This window comes from Oncorhynchus mykiss, chromosome 9 (assembly GCF_057628025.1).
Source record: "Oncorhynchus mykiss isolate SJ-2025 chromosome 9, ASM5762802v1, whole genome shotgun sequence".
NCBI classification, from domain to species: domain Eukaryota; kingdom Metazoa; phylum Chordata; class Actinopteri; order Salmoniformes; family Salmonidae; genus Oncorhynchus; species Oncorhynchus mykiss.
Window position 1 is genome coordinate 26,800,748 of NC_143030.1, and position 15,180 is coordinate 26,815,927.

Here is a 15,180-nt window from a genome sequence, read left to right on the forward strand (position 1 = left end):
CAAATTGGTTATAGACAATTCATCTGGGACTAATATAATTCTTATAGCAGTACCACTACTAACCTGCATCTCGGTCTTGTAGGCCTTCTCTGTGTAGAGGCGGAAGCACTTCCCTGGGCGTGTCCTCCCGGCGCGCCCCGCCCTCTGCTGGGCCGAGGCTTTGCTGATGGCCGTCACCAGGAGGGACTCCACTCTGATACGAGGGTTATACACCTGGAAGGAACAGCAAGGGGGACAGGTGAGGTATTGAGAGGATTCAAATCACTCTTTTCACAAACACAGGTACACAATAATTTACAAAAGGGATGAGGCATAGGGGGCATCATGGTTGAGAAATAGACCAGCATTTATATGCAGGTTACAGGGGGAAATTGAGTTTCACACATACACAAGAGACACTAACACACATATTCCCAAATCACATACACACATAAGCACAAACACACATGCACACACAATCCAACCGGGAAAATATATCATCTCTGATTGAGCCACGTGTATGACTTGGCTCTGGGCTAGAGAAATGTCAGAGGAATAAATAACAGGCTTTTCCATCTCTGCTGCTGTCAGGTGCAGCGCTGCTCTGTTTATCTGGGGATTTTCAGGCAACAGAGGCAGATGATCGGAGAAGATTAGGCTAAGGAGGGGTGGATGGGGGTGACGTAGGGGAGGAAGGACAGCGGCAAACCTTTTGCTTGGCAAATCCGGGATCAATTACAAACACCACACCGTCAATGGTCAGGGATGTCTCAGCGATGTTTGTCGAAACCACGACCTGCGGAAATTAGTACAGCTGGGTTTAGAGTCAGTCGTTAGGGAGGAGTTGTGGGAAAGGGAGAGTAACATGGGTCGAGGCCCTGTAATGGAATGGCACTATTCAATCACTCACTCACTCACTCACTCATTCCGGTATTTGGTCATTTGATAGGTTAATAATTCAGTCATTCACATATTCATGAATTCTCCATTTTGACACAGAGTCTAGTCATAAGCTGTTGAATATGTGAGGGAAATGATTAGGTCATAGGTCAAAACCTGCTGCCATTGGGGGAGGTCAAAATATCTTAGTATGAGAGCGAGACAGAGCAAATGTTTTAATAAAGGGAAAAATGACCAATAGTTCATTTGTGGCCCCATACAAATCCCCCTTTAGTGGAGACACTGCTCAAAACTCAAGTCACTACACTTCTACAGCGAGCACGCATCAACATCTGAATGAATTAAGTTCTGCAGACACTTCCATGGCCCATCGCAGACACACTGTCTAATAGGACCCAACAGGGGAGTACTGCAACAGTTGTTGCAATCAAGTCGAATGAGGCGTCTGCAAACTGCAGCGGGCTGCCTCGCCGCTGAGTGTCCCTTCCACATGTATTACCACTGCTCTTTTTGGAGGGGGGGTGCCGCTGTCAGCTCGCAGCACGCTACCAGTCTCCACGAGATGTCATCTTCTCTCTTACAAAAAGCCCCTCCCACAGGTCTTCAAAATTACAACAAATAATTGATGTAATAGTTCCTTTTCCAGCGGGTGGCCTGCATTTAAAATGCAGTTCTTTCAGAATCACTGTGTACGTTGACGTTCATCCTCCGAGATTATAGTCTGACAAGACTGGAGGAATTTGTTTTAGATTAAAATGAAAGTTGCGGTGAAAAAATGAAAGGAAATCAAATTCTGACTTGCTTTCTGAGTAATGGAGCCTGACGCCTTCAACAAACAAAGCAACACGCGGATGTTTCATGCGCCCCAAGGTGCAGGCGTCATGTGGCAGCAAGAGAGCGCCCACCAAATTAAAATCACTCACTCCGGCAATCAGAGATGTGCTCAAAACCCACCTCGAAATAGAAGCAAAGTTGCATTAAAATTAATAAGCTCGGAGGATTGCGGCAATTATGTTTAGAGTCACAAAAAATGAGTCACGGCAAAATGAGGCTCTAAACTAGAGCAGGTGATGAGAACAGAGATTTGTTTTCAACCGCTTCAAAGCCAAGGAGGGGGTTTTCTTTTCCTATGATTCCCCATTTCCAAGTAAAATGTTAGAAATATTACAGCTGGGTTTCTTTAGGAGAAATTCCTCCGAGGTAACACATAGTAATACTTAGAAGAAGCAGAGGGGAGACGAGGAGGAAAAAAAGCCCACTCCTCAGCTGTCAGAAGGGTGCGTCGGTTGATCAAAGCATCAGGGCCCGGCTGCAACATTTATTTTCCCTAAAATGTAATAGGGTGCAGACAAATTCTGAGTAAGGGAGGGGAGAGAAGGAAGAGAAATAACAAATGAAAAGCCGTTTGGGTTGCGGTATCAACGCAAACGGGGAAGCTGCTGTGGAGTTGCACGTTTCCCAGTCCCAGATCTTTTTCTATTACAATTATCCCCTATAGCAAGGCTGTCTATGAGCAATGACAGCTGAATCGGAGCACCGAAATCAAATGAGTCACATCACCCTATGGGTCTCTCTCTGTCGGCGTTTACACAAACAGGAGAGGAGGGGAGGAAGGCAGATCTGCAGCTGCTCTCACGCGAGCCTTGACCGCCGCTGGGGGGGTGTTCCCGTTATGTAACGATAGAGCCTGATTGGCCCCAGAACCCTTCGAACTATGTTGTGCACCATGGCACTGGAGACTGGAGTCAGACAGGCAGAAACCTGCTGTACTGGGAACTTCCACTCCCACTCCAATGTCTCAGCATAATGTAGGGGGGTGGTAATAAAATTGCTTCATTGCATATTCTGTGCACTGCCACTTCTTTCATATAGAAAAGTAACACCAGTTCAACTACAAGCACAGGAAAGATGCTAATAATGAAAGTTGCCCATTTACATTAAATCTCCAAAAGCATTGAACAGACACTTCCTTACAACGAATGACAGGCGTGAGAAACATTCTCCCAAGGAAAAAGACAACATCACTTTCCTCTAACAAATCTGCCAATCATGTACTTAATTTGTTAGTGTACATGTGGCTTGTATATGAATGCATTTCGTTAATGCTTTCACATCTCTTGATCAAACATTTGCCGGTACAAAAATACTTCTGTGAATTATCATCCATCGATATGGGTCCAAAACAGATTCTGAGCACTTGCCGCCCATCCTGCGTAGCTCCGTTTCGTTTGGCTGTCTAAAGCTGTGAGCCTTAAAGGCTTTTCAAAATCCTACCTTTTAAGCGAGGATTTCTCTCCAGCCAGAGAATGCCTGACTGTTTAGTTATTAATGTCTTGGACATTTTTGGGGGGCCCAGCCCTTGGCCTTGTGTAATTCTGCCGTTAGAAGTAGAAGCATTCTGCTTTCTATTCATGCTGAGGAGAGAGGCAGCAGCCAAAGACGACCCATTTTAAACCTGTCAGAAGGCAGCCTGGCCTAGCCAACGGTCACTTCGATTAGTTTACACCTCCCCCTCGGGAGGGATGTACATCTTGATCGGATTGAACACTAGAGGTGCATTGCAAGAATCAACGGTGGCAGGTATCACTTCACAATACGTCTGAGGGGATCTCTTTGAACTAAGAGGAATCAACCACCTTTTGAAACAAAATTACATGCTGACAACTAGAGCAAAGCTGTAATTAAACCAAAGCCAATTGCTTGGCAAAGAGTTCAAGACATTAAGAACACCTAGCCATATTCAGTGACCCGTAGGTGTGGAGAAATTGCGTCTTCTTTGAGTCAATGACCCAGCTGATAAGCAATCTTGAACAAAGTTGGCTAGCCTAGCATGGACCGGCAGGTTGGGCCATCATCTCTGGGAAACAACAATGTCGGCCAACATTTCCCCAAAAGGAACGGGTGGCAAGGAGCACTTCGTGTCCTGTTCAAAGGGAGCTGTGAAAGGTTCAATGGGATGACTCCCACCAGTTTAGGCCAATGACCTGTACGTCAGGGAAGAGTAAGTCAGTGCTTTAGCAGCTGCCACAGTAGCTAGCCTGTCTCCTCACATTTCATAACCATATAGGAGGGCCTCTCATTGACTGCATTGATTCAGAATGCGTCTGGAGGCTGGGGCCTGTTACACAGAGAAGCACAGTGCGGCTCCTTCCTGTCTGTCTGTCAGCTGTATTGAGCGTTCCAGACTTTTCATCAGTAATATCATTAGAGCATCATCTCTGCGCATTATTTCTGGGTTATTAACCTGCAGGGGGTGAGCACTGTGGCTAACAGGGGCCATCTTTCACTCCAACCCTCTGGGAGGAACCGCCTGTTGAAAAATAAAACCTTCCCTTGATTGGTAAAAATGGAGGGCGCCTCGAACAATTTGGGCCCTGCCACATCAGTGACTTACTGGAATGGATCCCAGCGGGCGTGCGTCGCTGACTATTGAAGGGATATCCACACACGTGAGGATGATAGAAAACAAACCTAACGCTAAACAAGAGCCCATTTGTCAAAAGCGCATAATGATGATACTTTGAAAGGGAGAGGGGGGATTAAAGTCTTTGCTAGTAATCACAGTGAATTGAAGCTCCAACACTAAATCATTAAAATGTTCTAAAATGGGAGATCAGTGGCTTTTCTGGGGAGACATGACGGGCAAGCAAGTTATGTTAATGGAGGGAGTGCTTAATGCAGCCATTAGCATGCGGGACAGCAGAGGCCGGGAGCCTTAATTCTTTCATTGCCTCTCCTTGGACTTGCTTGGGTGACATCTCACCTCAGCTAAGGCTCAGCCACTGACGGCGTCAGACTGACAACAGAAGGCCAAACTCACTCTGTGCATGCTTTTGTCCATTCAAGACAAATGCCATTGGCTGCCACTGCTACATTCAAGACCCTTGACCAATTAAGCTTAGTGAGAGACCAGAATTGATGATATTCATCAACCTGGACATTGAGTGAAAGCAAGTCATATGGTGTTCAATGATCATTGCGACCTACACGGTCATTCTAGCCTCACTCTCCCTTTTGCAATGTAAGTTCAGACACCGACAACAGCTCACCTCCATGTGACAGTCCCTTCAGGCCAGGAATGGGGGACAACATGAAGAAAAAACTACCTGAAAGGTAGCACGCTGTTGAGACGGTCTGTAAACACCAGGGAGGAGTCTGGCACTGCTGAGAGTGCATATTGGGAAGAGGTTCTTTGTTCAAAGAATTGTTGAATGCAAATTTACAGCCACTTACCAATTCTCCCAACCATCCAAAACACCCCGTCCCAATCTACTAAGATGTGGAGGTGGCGTCTCCTGGGACCAGGCATCCAAACCACTCCCTGTGCTGCCTGTGTCCTTCTTTCATGTCAACATCCCTTTGAACAGCGCAAGCAAACACAGGGATGATGTTTGAACTTTGGAAAGATCCCAGGCCCTGGCTTAGGCCAAACTGTTGAGCCTCCTTTACACAAAACACACACACGTGGAGGAGAGAGATAAAATAATGTCACACCGGGAGGGTGAGCGAGGAAGGCCGGAGCAAGCATTTCATCCGACTCGTCTTGAACAGCAGGAAAAGAGGGGCCTGTCAAAATGCTGTGGGTCAAACCGCAGCGGTAGAAAGGAACGTGATGACAGCAGCCTTCCTAGACTTGCCTTCGGAAAGTACTCAGACCCCTCAACCTTTTTCACATTTTGTTACGTTACAGCCTTATTCTAAAACTGATTAAATATATGTTTTTTTCCCCTCAAATCTACACACACCACCCCATAACGACAAAGTGAAAACAAGTGTTTAGAAATGTTTGCAAATGTATTAAAAACAAAACACAAAAATACCTTATGTACATAAGTATTCAGACCCTTTGCTTTGAGACTAGAAATTGAGCTCAGGTGCTTCCTGTTTCCATTGATCATCCTTGTGATGTTTTTACAACTTGATTGGAGTCCACCTGTGTTAAATTCAATAGATTGGACATGACTTGGAAAGGCACACCTGTCTATATAAGGTCCCACAGTTTACTGTGCATTTCAGAGCAAAAACCAAGCCATGAGGTTGAAGGAATTGTTCGAAGAGCTCCGAGACAGGATTGTGTCGAGGCACAGATCTGGGGAAGGCTACCAAAAAATGTCTGTAGCATTGAAGATCCCCAAGAACACAGTGGGTTCCATCATTCTTAAATGGAAGAAGTTTGGAACCACCAAGACTCTTCCTAGAGCTGGCCGCACGGCCAAACCGAGCAATCGGGAGAGAAGGGCCTTGGTCAGGGAAGTGAACCCAATAGTCACTCTGACAGAGCTATCGAGTTCCTCTGTGGAGATGGGAGAACCTTCCAGAAGGACAACCATCTCTGCAGCACTCCACCAATCAGGCCTTTATGGTAGAGTGGCGAGATGGAAGCCACTCCTCAGTAAAAGGCACATGACAGCCTACTAAAGACCCTCAAACGATGAGAAACAAGTTTCTCTGGTCTGATGAAACCAAGATTTAACTCTTTGGCCTGAATGCCAAGCGTCACGTCTTGAGGAAACCTGGCACCATACCTACAGTGAAGCATGGTGCTGTGGGGATGTTTTTCAGTGGCAGGGACCGGGAGACTAGTCAGGATTGAGGGAAAGATGAACGTAGCAAAGAACAGAGAGATCCTTGATGAAAACCTGCTCCAGAGCGCTCAGGACCTCAGACTGGGGCCAAGGTTCAACAGGACAACGACCATAAGCACACAGCCAAGACAACGAAGGAGTGGCTTTAGGACAAGTCTCTGAATGTCCTTGTGTGGTCCAGGCAGAGCCCGGACTTGAACACGATCAAACATCTCTGGAGAAACCTGAAAATAGCCGTGCAGCAATGCTCCCCATCCAACCTGACAGAGTTTGAGAGGATTTGCAGAGAGGAATGGGAGAAACTCCCCAATTACAGGTTGGATGAAGGGTCCCTTGGTTAAAGGGTCATACCCAAGAAGACTCCAGGCTGTAATCGCTGCCAAAGGTGCTTCAACAAAGTACTGAGTAAAGGGTCTGAATACTAATGTAAATGTGATATCAGTTTTTTATTTTTAATACATTTGCTAAATAAATATGGGGTATTGTGTGTAGATTGATGAGAGGAGAAAAAAACCCAATTAAACCAATTTTAGAACAAGGCTTTAATGTAACAAAATGTGGAAAAAGTCAAGGGGTCTGAATACTTTCCAAATGCACTGTATATATAAAAATGATCAGGCGGGGACTTCATTATTCCAAATAAGTCATCAATAATCTTTCGGGGCTCCAATGACAGCCAAATAAGCCTCAATTGGGTAGGCAGCACACAATGAGCCATTCATCAAATCCCAGTCAGATGTTGGGGCAAATGTTCGCAAATTACTGGCGGTGTGACAGGGTTTTGATATTCCATCAGATTCCTTGCCAACAGCGTGGCCGTCCAGGTGGTTCCACTGCTGTGATTATAGTGCGCTCGTTTGAACGCAGAGCCATAAACAAAACGCTGGACAGGTTTGCGGCCCGTATTAATAATGGAACATGAAGTCGAAGGGCCGTACATTGCTCTGTGGGACCAGTTCAGGACAAGGGAACAAGAAGAGGGGAATGTTCACACATTCTTTTGTAGATGAGCAAAGTTCCAGTAATGCATGCTGCCTTTCCCTGGCACTGAGAAGACCAGATGATTGTGGCCTCTGTTCTCTGAGAGAGAGGCTGTGCAAAACCAATAGAGGAGTGCAAGAGATTAAAAGACTGTGGCTTCAGTGCTTTCCTCAGGCATGGAGGGAGTGAGTAATACCCCAGTTATATTTTAGAGCAGGGAATCATATGCTGACAAAAGCAGCATATGTTGTGTGAGTCAGTCCTGCACCAAAGCTGAAGCGGGAAAACAGTTTTTCTAACCCCCCCTCCCACTCCTCCCTCTCCATATCCACCCACCTACTTCCCCGTCTCTCTGCCACTCTCCATTTCTCGCTTCCTTTAGCCCTCTCACTTTCTCCCACTTTCACTCCCTCCCTCTCTGGAAGGGAGATATTGAGTTGCTGGGATGCCCTGTGCTGCTGAGGAGTGAATCGAGTGGCGTTTACCTTCCTCCCGATGGCTCCGTTGGGCTTGCGGGGTGGTGGCGGCTCAAAGATCCTTTGCTGCTGCTGGGGCGGCAGCGTCGAGTACAACGGGATGATTTTGATGTCCCCCGCGTCGTGTCCCAGGTCGTCGATGTCCCTCTTGATGCGCTTGCAGGCCTCGTCGATTTCCTGAAAGATGAAGCGGAAAAAGTAAAAATGGGCAGGCAGGTGAAGGGTGGCTGACGAGGAGCAAGCATTTGGGCACACAGTAACCTGGGGCTTGGTTTGAATAGCACCTTGAGAGACAATGGGGAGAAAAAGGTCTGAAGGGGAGAGGAGGGGTTAGAAGAAGAACATTTGTTCTGCCCATCTCTCCATCTGACTGAGGAAATTAAACCTGGACTGCCGCGTGCTTGGTTGAGCTCCCCATGGCTGTGTTGTCAAATGCAGCAATCAGGAGAACACAGACACACACGGTTCATTATTCCTTACCGCAATATTGTAGGAGAAATGTGAAATGACAATGCTGCACTGATGCATAACCAGCGGCAAATCATGGCAGATCAGTTTAGTGGAGCTGAACATTATAGAGCCAGTGGGCTCCCAGACAGAGAAACTTAACAACCAGGGGAATAAGAAAACATGACAGACGACAAAAGGCTATGACTCCGACTGAACTAGGCAGCCTGAATATAATAAACCAACATGGTACGGACTGCCATAATGTGACGTTAGCAAATGCAACATATCAAATCGGTAAACGGCCCATGAATAATTAAGACTATTACTTTGCAATCGACCATGCCCACGAGAACCCTAAGTGACAAGCTTATATACAGCCTACATAATACTATATAGCCTGATAGGTGTCTATGATTCCTGGAATATCTACACTTAAACACCACACTTGTTTTTTCCCCCTATCTCCAGACATTGGACAATGTTAGCTATGAAAAGACCAGAAAACGTACTGAAGCGATAGCCACTGCATTTTCATGTTCATACTTATAGGAAAGGTTGCACCAGATATATATATACAGTGGGGCAAAAAAGTATTTAGTCAGCCAGGAATTGTGCAAGTTCTCCTACTTAAAAAGATGAGAGGCCTGTAATTTTCATAGGTACACTTCAACTATGACAGACAAAATGAGAGAGAAAAAATCCAGAAAATCACATTGTAGGATTTTGAATTAATTTATTTGCAAATTATGGTGGAAAATAAGTATTTTGTCACCTACAAACAAGCAAGATTTCTGGCTCTCACAGACCTGTAACTTCTTCTTTAAGAGGCTCCTCTGTACTCCACTCGTTACCTGTATTAATGGCACCTGTTTGAACTTGTTTTCAGTATTAAAGACACCTGTCCACAACCTCAAACAGTCACACTCCAAACTCCACTATGGCTAAGACCAAAGAGCTGTCAAAGGACACCAGAAACAAAATTGTAGACCTGCACCAGGCTGGGAAGACTGAATCTGCAATAGGTAAACAGCTTGGTTTGAAGAAATCAACTGTGGGAGCAATTATTAGGAAATGGAAGACATACAAGACCACTGATAATCTCCCTCGATCTGGGGCTCCACGCAAGATCTCAACCCGTGGGGTCAAAATGATCACAAGAATGGTGAGCAAAAATCCCAGAACCACACGGGGTGACCTGGTGAATGACCTGCAGAGAGCTGGGACCAAAGTAACAAAGCCTACCATCAGTAACACACTACTATATCTCTCTAGTCACCCCCAAAACCAATTCTTTCTTTGGCCGCCTCTCCTTCCAGTTCTCTGCTGCCAATGACTGGAACGAACTACAAAAATCTCTGAAACTGGAAACACTTATCTCCCTCACTAGCTTTAAGCACCAACTGTCAGAGCAGCTCACAGATTACTGCACCTGTACATAGCCCACCTATAATTTAGCCCAAACAACTACCTCTTTCCCAACTGTATTTAATTTATTTATTTTGCTCCTTTGCACCCCATTATTTTTATTTCTACTTTGCACATTCTTCCATTGCAAAACTACCATTCCAGTGTTTTACTTGCTATATTGTATTTACTTTGCCACCATGGCCTTTTTTGCCTTTACCTCCCTTCTCACCTCATTTGCTCACATTGTATATAGACTTGTTTATACTGTATTATTGACTGTATGTTTGTTTTACTCCATGTGTAACTCTGTGTCGTTGTATCTGTCGAACTGCTTTGCTTTATCTTGGCCAGGTTGCAATTGTAAATGAGAACTTGTTCTCAACTTGCCTACCTGGTTAAATAAAGGTAAAATAAAATAAATAAAAAACTACGACGCCAGGGACTCAAATCCTGCAGTGCCAGACGTGTCCCCCTGCTTAAGCCAGTACATGTCCAGGCCCGTGCTAGAGAGCATTTGGATGATCCAGAAGCAGATTGGGAGAATGTCATATGGTCAGATGAAACGAAAATATAACTTTTTGGTAAAAACTCAACTCGTCGTGTTTGGAGGACAAAGAATGCTGAGTTGCATCCAAGAACACCATACCTACTGTGAAGCATGGGGGTGGAAACATCATGCTTTGGGGCTGTTTTTCTGCAAAGGGACCAGGACGACTGATCCGTGTAAAGGAAAGAATGAATGGGGCCATGTATCGTGAGATTTTGAGTGAAAACCTCCTTCCATCAGGAAGGGAATTGAAGATGAAACGTGGCTGGGTCTTTCAGCATGACAATGATCCCAAACACACCGCCCGGGCAACGAAGGAGTGGCTTCGTAAGAAGCATTTCAAGGTCCTGGAGTGGCCTAGCCAGTCTCCAGATCTCAACCCCATAGAAAATCGTTGGAGGGAGTTGAAAGTCCGTGTTGCCCAGCAACAGCCCCAAAACATCACTGCTCTAGAGATCTGCATGGGGGAATGGGCCAAAATACCAGCAACAGTGTGTGAAAACCTTGTGAAGACTTACAGAAAACGTTTGACCTCCGTCATTCCAACAAAGGGTATATAACAAAGTACTGAGATAAACTTTTGTTATTGACCAAATACTTATTTTCCACCATAATTTGCAAATAAATTTATTAAAAATCCTACAATATGTGATTTTCTGGATTTTTTTCCCTCATTTTGTCTGTCATAGTTGAAGTGTACCTATGATGAAAATTACAGGCCTCTCATCTTTTTAAGTGGGAGAACTTGCACAATTGGTGGCTGACTAAATACTTTTTTGCCCCACTGTATATATATTCCATATATATATATTCCACAAATCTAACAACAGCTAAACAGCCTTCATGCAAAAGTTTACAAAATAATGAATACACTTCTATTTTCACAATTTGAATTTAATGCATTAAAACCTCATACCAACAACACATTGCGGCTTTGACGTCAAGAGAGGAACAGCCTGCTGGTGGCTTCGGCGATAGAGGCGAATCGGGGAAAGTAGGTACTAAAGTGCCCAAAGAGTTTTGTCATGTTATGTTGCTAGTAGATTATTTAAAAAAGAAACTAACTATTTTGTGCACTTCACAAAATAGATGGCATCATGAGGCAGGAAATGATGTGGATATATTGAAGCAACATCATCAACATCAGTCAGGAAGTTAAAGCTTGGTGGCAAATGGTTCTTCCAAATGGACAATGACCCCAAGCATACTTCCAAAGTTGTGGCAAAATGGCGTAAGGACAACAAAGTCAAGGTATTGGAGTGGCCACCACAAAGCCCTGACCTCATTCCTATAGAACATTTGTGGGCAGAACTGAAAAGGTGTGTGCGAGCAAGGAGGCCGACAAACCTGACTCCGTTACACCAGTTCTGTCAGGAGGAATGGGCCCAAATTCACCCAACTTATTGTGGGAATCTTGTGGAAGGCTACCCAAAACATTTGACCCAAGTTAAACAATTTAAAGGCAATGCTACCAAATACTAATTGAGTCTATGTAAACTTCTGACCGACTGGGAATGTGATGAAAGTAATAAAAGCTTAAATAAATCCGTCTCTCTACTATTATTCTGACATTTCACATTCTTAAAATAAAGTGGTGATCCTAACTGACCTAAGACAGGGAATTTTTACTAGGATTAAATGTCAGGAATTGTGAAACACTGAGTTAGAATGTATTTGGCTACGGTGTATGTAAACTTCTGACTTCAACTGTAACTTGCAGGATATCATGGTGGCTGATGTTTGTGTTAGCCATTACACCTGGATTTACTGTTACTACTGCTAGTAACGTTAGTACTCAGGTTAGCATGTGGCTAGCTATAGCTACCATCACCCAACAACAGTTTGGTTATAGATGTTCAATGTCTATGATGGTAAAGGTTCATTTTGACTTTGTGTAACAGTACAATAAATGCTGATGTGTTGTACTGCTAATACAGTGCATTCGTAAAGTATTCAGACACCTTGACCTATTCTACATTTTGTTAAGTTACAGCCTTATTCTAAAATGGAATGAATTGTTTTCCCCCCTTATCAAATCTACAAACAATACCCCATAATGACAAAGCAGCAAAAATCTGGTAAAATTGCACATTTACATAGGTATTCAGACCCTTTACTCAGTACTTTGTTGAAGCACCTTTGGCAGCGATTACAGCCTTGAGTCTTCTTGGGTATGACGCTACAAGCTTGGCACACCTGTATTCGGGGAGTTTCTCCCATTCTTCTCTCCAGATTCTCTCAAGCTCTGTCAGGTTGGATGGGGAGCTTCGCTTGCAAAGCTATTTTTAGGTCTCTCCAAAGATGTTTGATCGGGTTCAAGTCCAGGCTCTGGCTGGGCCCCTCAAGGACATTGAGACTTGTCCCAAAGCCACTGCTTTGTTGTCTTGGCTGTGTGCTTAGGGTTGTTGTCCTGTTGGAAGGTGAACCTTGGCCCCAGTCTGAGGTCCTGAGCGATCTGGAGCAGGTTTTCATCAAGGATCTCTCTGTACTTTGCTCCGTTCACCTTTCCCTCATTCCTGATTAGTCTCCCAGTCACTGCAGCTGAAAAACATCCCCCACAGCATGGTGCTGCCACCACCATGCTTCACCGTAGGGACGGTGACAGGTTTCCTCCAGACGTGACGCTTGGCATTCAGGCCAAAGAGTTCAATATTTCACCAGACTAGAGAATCTGGTTAGTCATGGTCTGAGAGTCCTTTAGCTGCCTTTTGGCAAACTCCAAGTGGCTTCCATCTGGCCACTCTACAATAAAGGCCTGATTGGTGGAGTGTTTCAAAGATGGTTGTCCTTCTGGAAGGTTCTCCACAGAAACTCTGTCAGAGTGACCATTGGGTTCCTGGTCACCTCCCTGACCAAAGCCCTTCTCCCCCGATTGCCCAGTTTGGTGGTTCCAAAGAGTCTTGGTGGTTCCAAACTTCTTCCATTTAAGAATGATGGAGGCCACTGTGTTCATGGGGACCTTCAATGCAGAAAAAAAATAATTGGTAGCCTTCCCCAGATCTGGGCCTCGACACAATCCTGTCTCGGAGCTCTACGGACAATTCCTTCAACCTCATGGTTTGGTTTTTGCTCTGACATGCACAGTCAACTGTGGGACCTTTTATAGACAGGTATGTGCCTTTCCAAATCATGTCCAATCAATTGAATTTACCACAGGTGGACTCCAAGTTGTAGAAACATCTCAAGAATCATCAATGGAAACTGGATGCACCGGAGCTCAATTTCGAGTCTCATAGCAAAGGTTTTTTATACATTTGCAAACATTTCTAAAAACCTGTTTCTAAAAACCTGTTTTTGCTTTGTCAGCATGGGGTGTGCAGATTGATGAGGATAATGTTTTACTTAATTCATTTTAGAACACGGCTGTAACGCAACAAAATGTGGAAAAAGTGAAGGGATCTGAATACTTCGATGTTTCAAAGCTGTTAGTGGGTAGGTAATAGGGCTGTAAAAGGGGCAATGCTAAAAGCCTGTGTGCTGTAAAAGTGATTAAAAAAAAAACATTTTTATCTGATATAGAATAAAGAAATCACAGGATATGGTCAGATGATAAGTTGGCTTTATTCAGAGTGCCAAAAATAATTTTTTCAAAAACAATGACGACTCTCTGATGTGGGTCTTTACCGTCTTATGTGGACAATGGCTTCACTCCTGTTGTGTGTTCTCCTCTTGACATCACTTTTCCGAAACGCTTAAAATTGATATGTCGTATTGGGACTTTTAGTTGGAAGGATGAAACCAATCAGAATGTTTAAAAGAAACCTAATTCTGCTATCTTCCTTTTAAACAAGAACACCAACATGTAAACGGTCACAGCCTGTGCTGTTGCTCCACCTTCAGGCCCTAGGGAACTGTGCAGCTCCTTCTATAGTTTGTTTCGGGGTCACGTGACAATTAGCACTTACAGATTAAAATAAATGTTTTATTGGAGTGCGAAGGAGACGGGGGCTGGGGCAGGAAGGGGTATAGGGGCTTGATGTATTCTGAAATTATGGGAACCATATTTTATAGTCATACCAAAGCCACAATGTGACACTGACTGCAACCTAGAGATACCCAGTAGAACAGATGCTCTCCTTTGACCTGGAGCGTTTACTCTTTACGTGGCATTTACTTTACTCAGGGTAAGAACTGGCAAGGTTTTGTCCCGATTGAGTAAAACACAAAAACATAGGGAGCCTCAGCTAGGATCTCTCTTTGTATTTGTGGACTTTGTTTGCAGACAGTAATGCATTCCTAGCCCAATTTTTCCCTGCTGTGTTCACTCACTACACAAGTCAAATCCATCCCACCGATGGCCATGTAATCAACACGTTGACAAGTTAGAGTGGAAAAGAGTAATGAATAGATTGGTAAAATTAGCCTGGGTATTAATAGACCATCAACCCTCTGGATGCAGCAGCTGTCATGAAAAGTGGACGCCGTTGCCAAGGCGCCGGGATTGAGCTGGTGTGCCAGTGCCCGAAGAGAAATGGAGCGCGTGCACAGCGGGGCGGCCAGCCAACTGTGAGAACCTGCACACCAGCCGGCCCACGCGACCCCAGGAGCGATGCGGTGGAGCACCAGGCACCTAACCAGACTCAATTAGGCACTCGCCTCGGTCCACTTAATTAGCAGAGGCCCGGGCGAATCTTTACGTTTTGAAGTGAACCGCTGAGGGGGCAGCTTAAATGGTGGGACTTATCAGGGCGAGGCAGCTGTGATAAGTTTTGCCTCTCTTTTTTGGGGAGTTTGAGTTTGTCCCTGCCGCGAACCATTAAAAAACAGACAATCTCCCCCAAATACTTGGGAGGGAAAGGAACCCGCCCCCTTCGCTTTTCATTTGTCATAAATGAAAACAGCTTTACCTCAAAGA

At 44.8% G+C, this 15,180-nt stretch overlaps 1 protein-coding gene across 15 annotated transcripts in view; it reads right to left on the reverse strand.

Moving 5' to 3' along the window:
• dhx15 (DEAH-box helicase 15) overlaps window positions 1–15,180 on the reverse strand; it is a 36,184-nt gene that overhangs the window by 12,933 nt on the left and 8,071 nt on the right. For all 15 annotated transcript variants that reach the window (XR_016483172.1, XR_016483173.1, XR_016483171.1 and 12 more), the window contains 3 exons: window positions 7,931–8,098; window positions 689–775; window positions 64–213 (listed from right to left, as the gene is read on the reverse strand). Coding sequence is in view for 11 of the 15 variants with exons in the window: in XM_090183843.1 (XP_090039969.1) it covers window positions 64–213; window positions 689–775; window positions 7,931–8,098 (405 nt within the window). In the remaining 4 variants the exon portion in view is untranslated. The remainder of the gene's footprint in view (window positions 1–63; window positions 214–688; window positions 776–7,930; window positions 8,099–15,180) is intronic.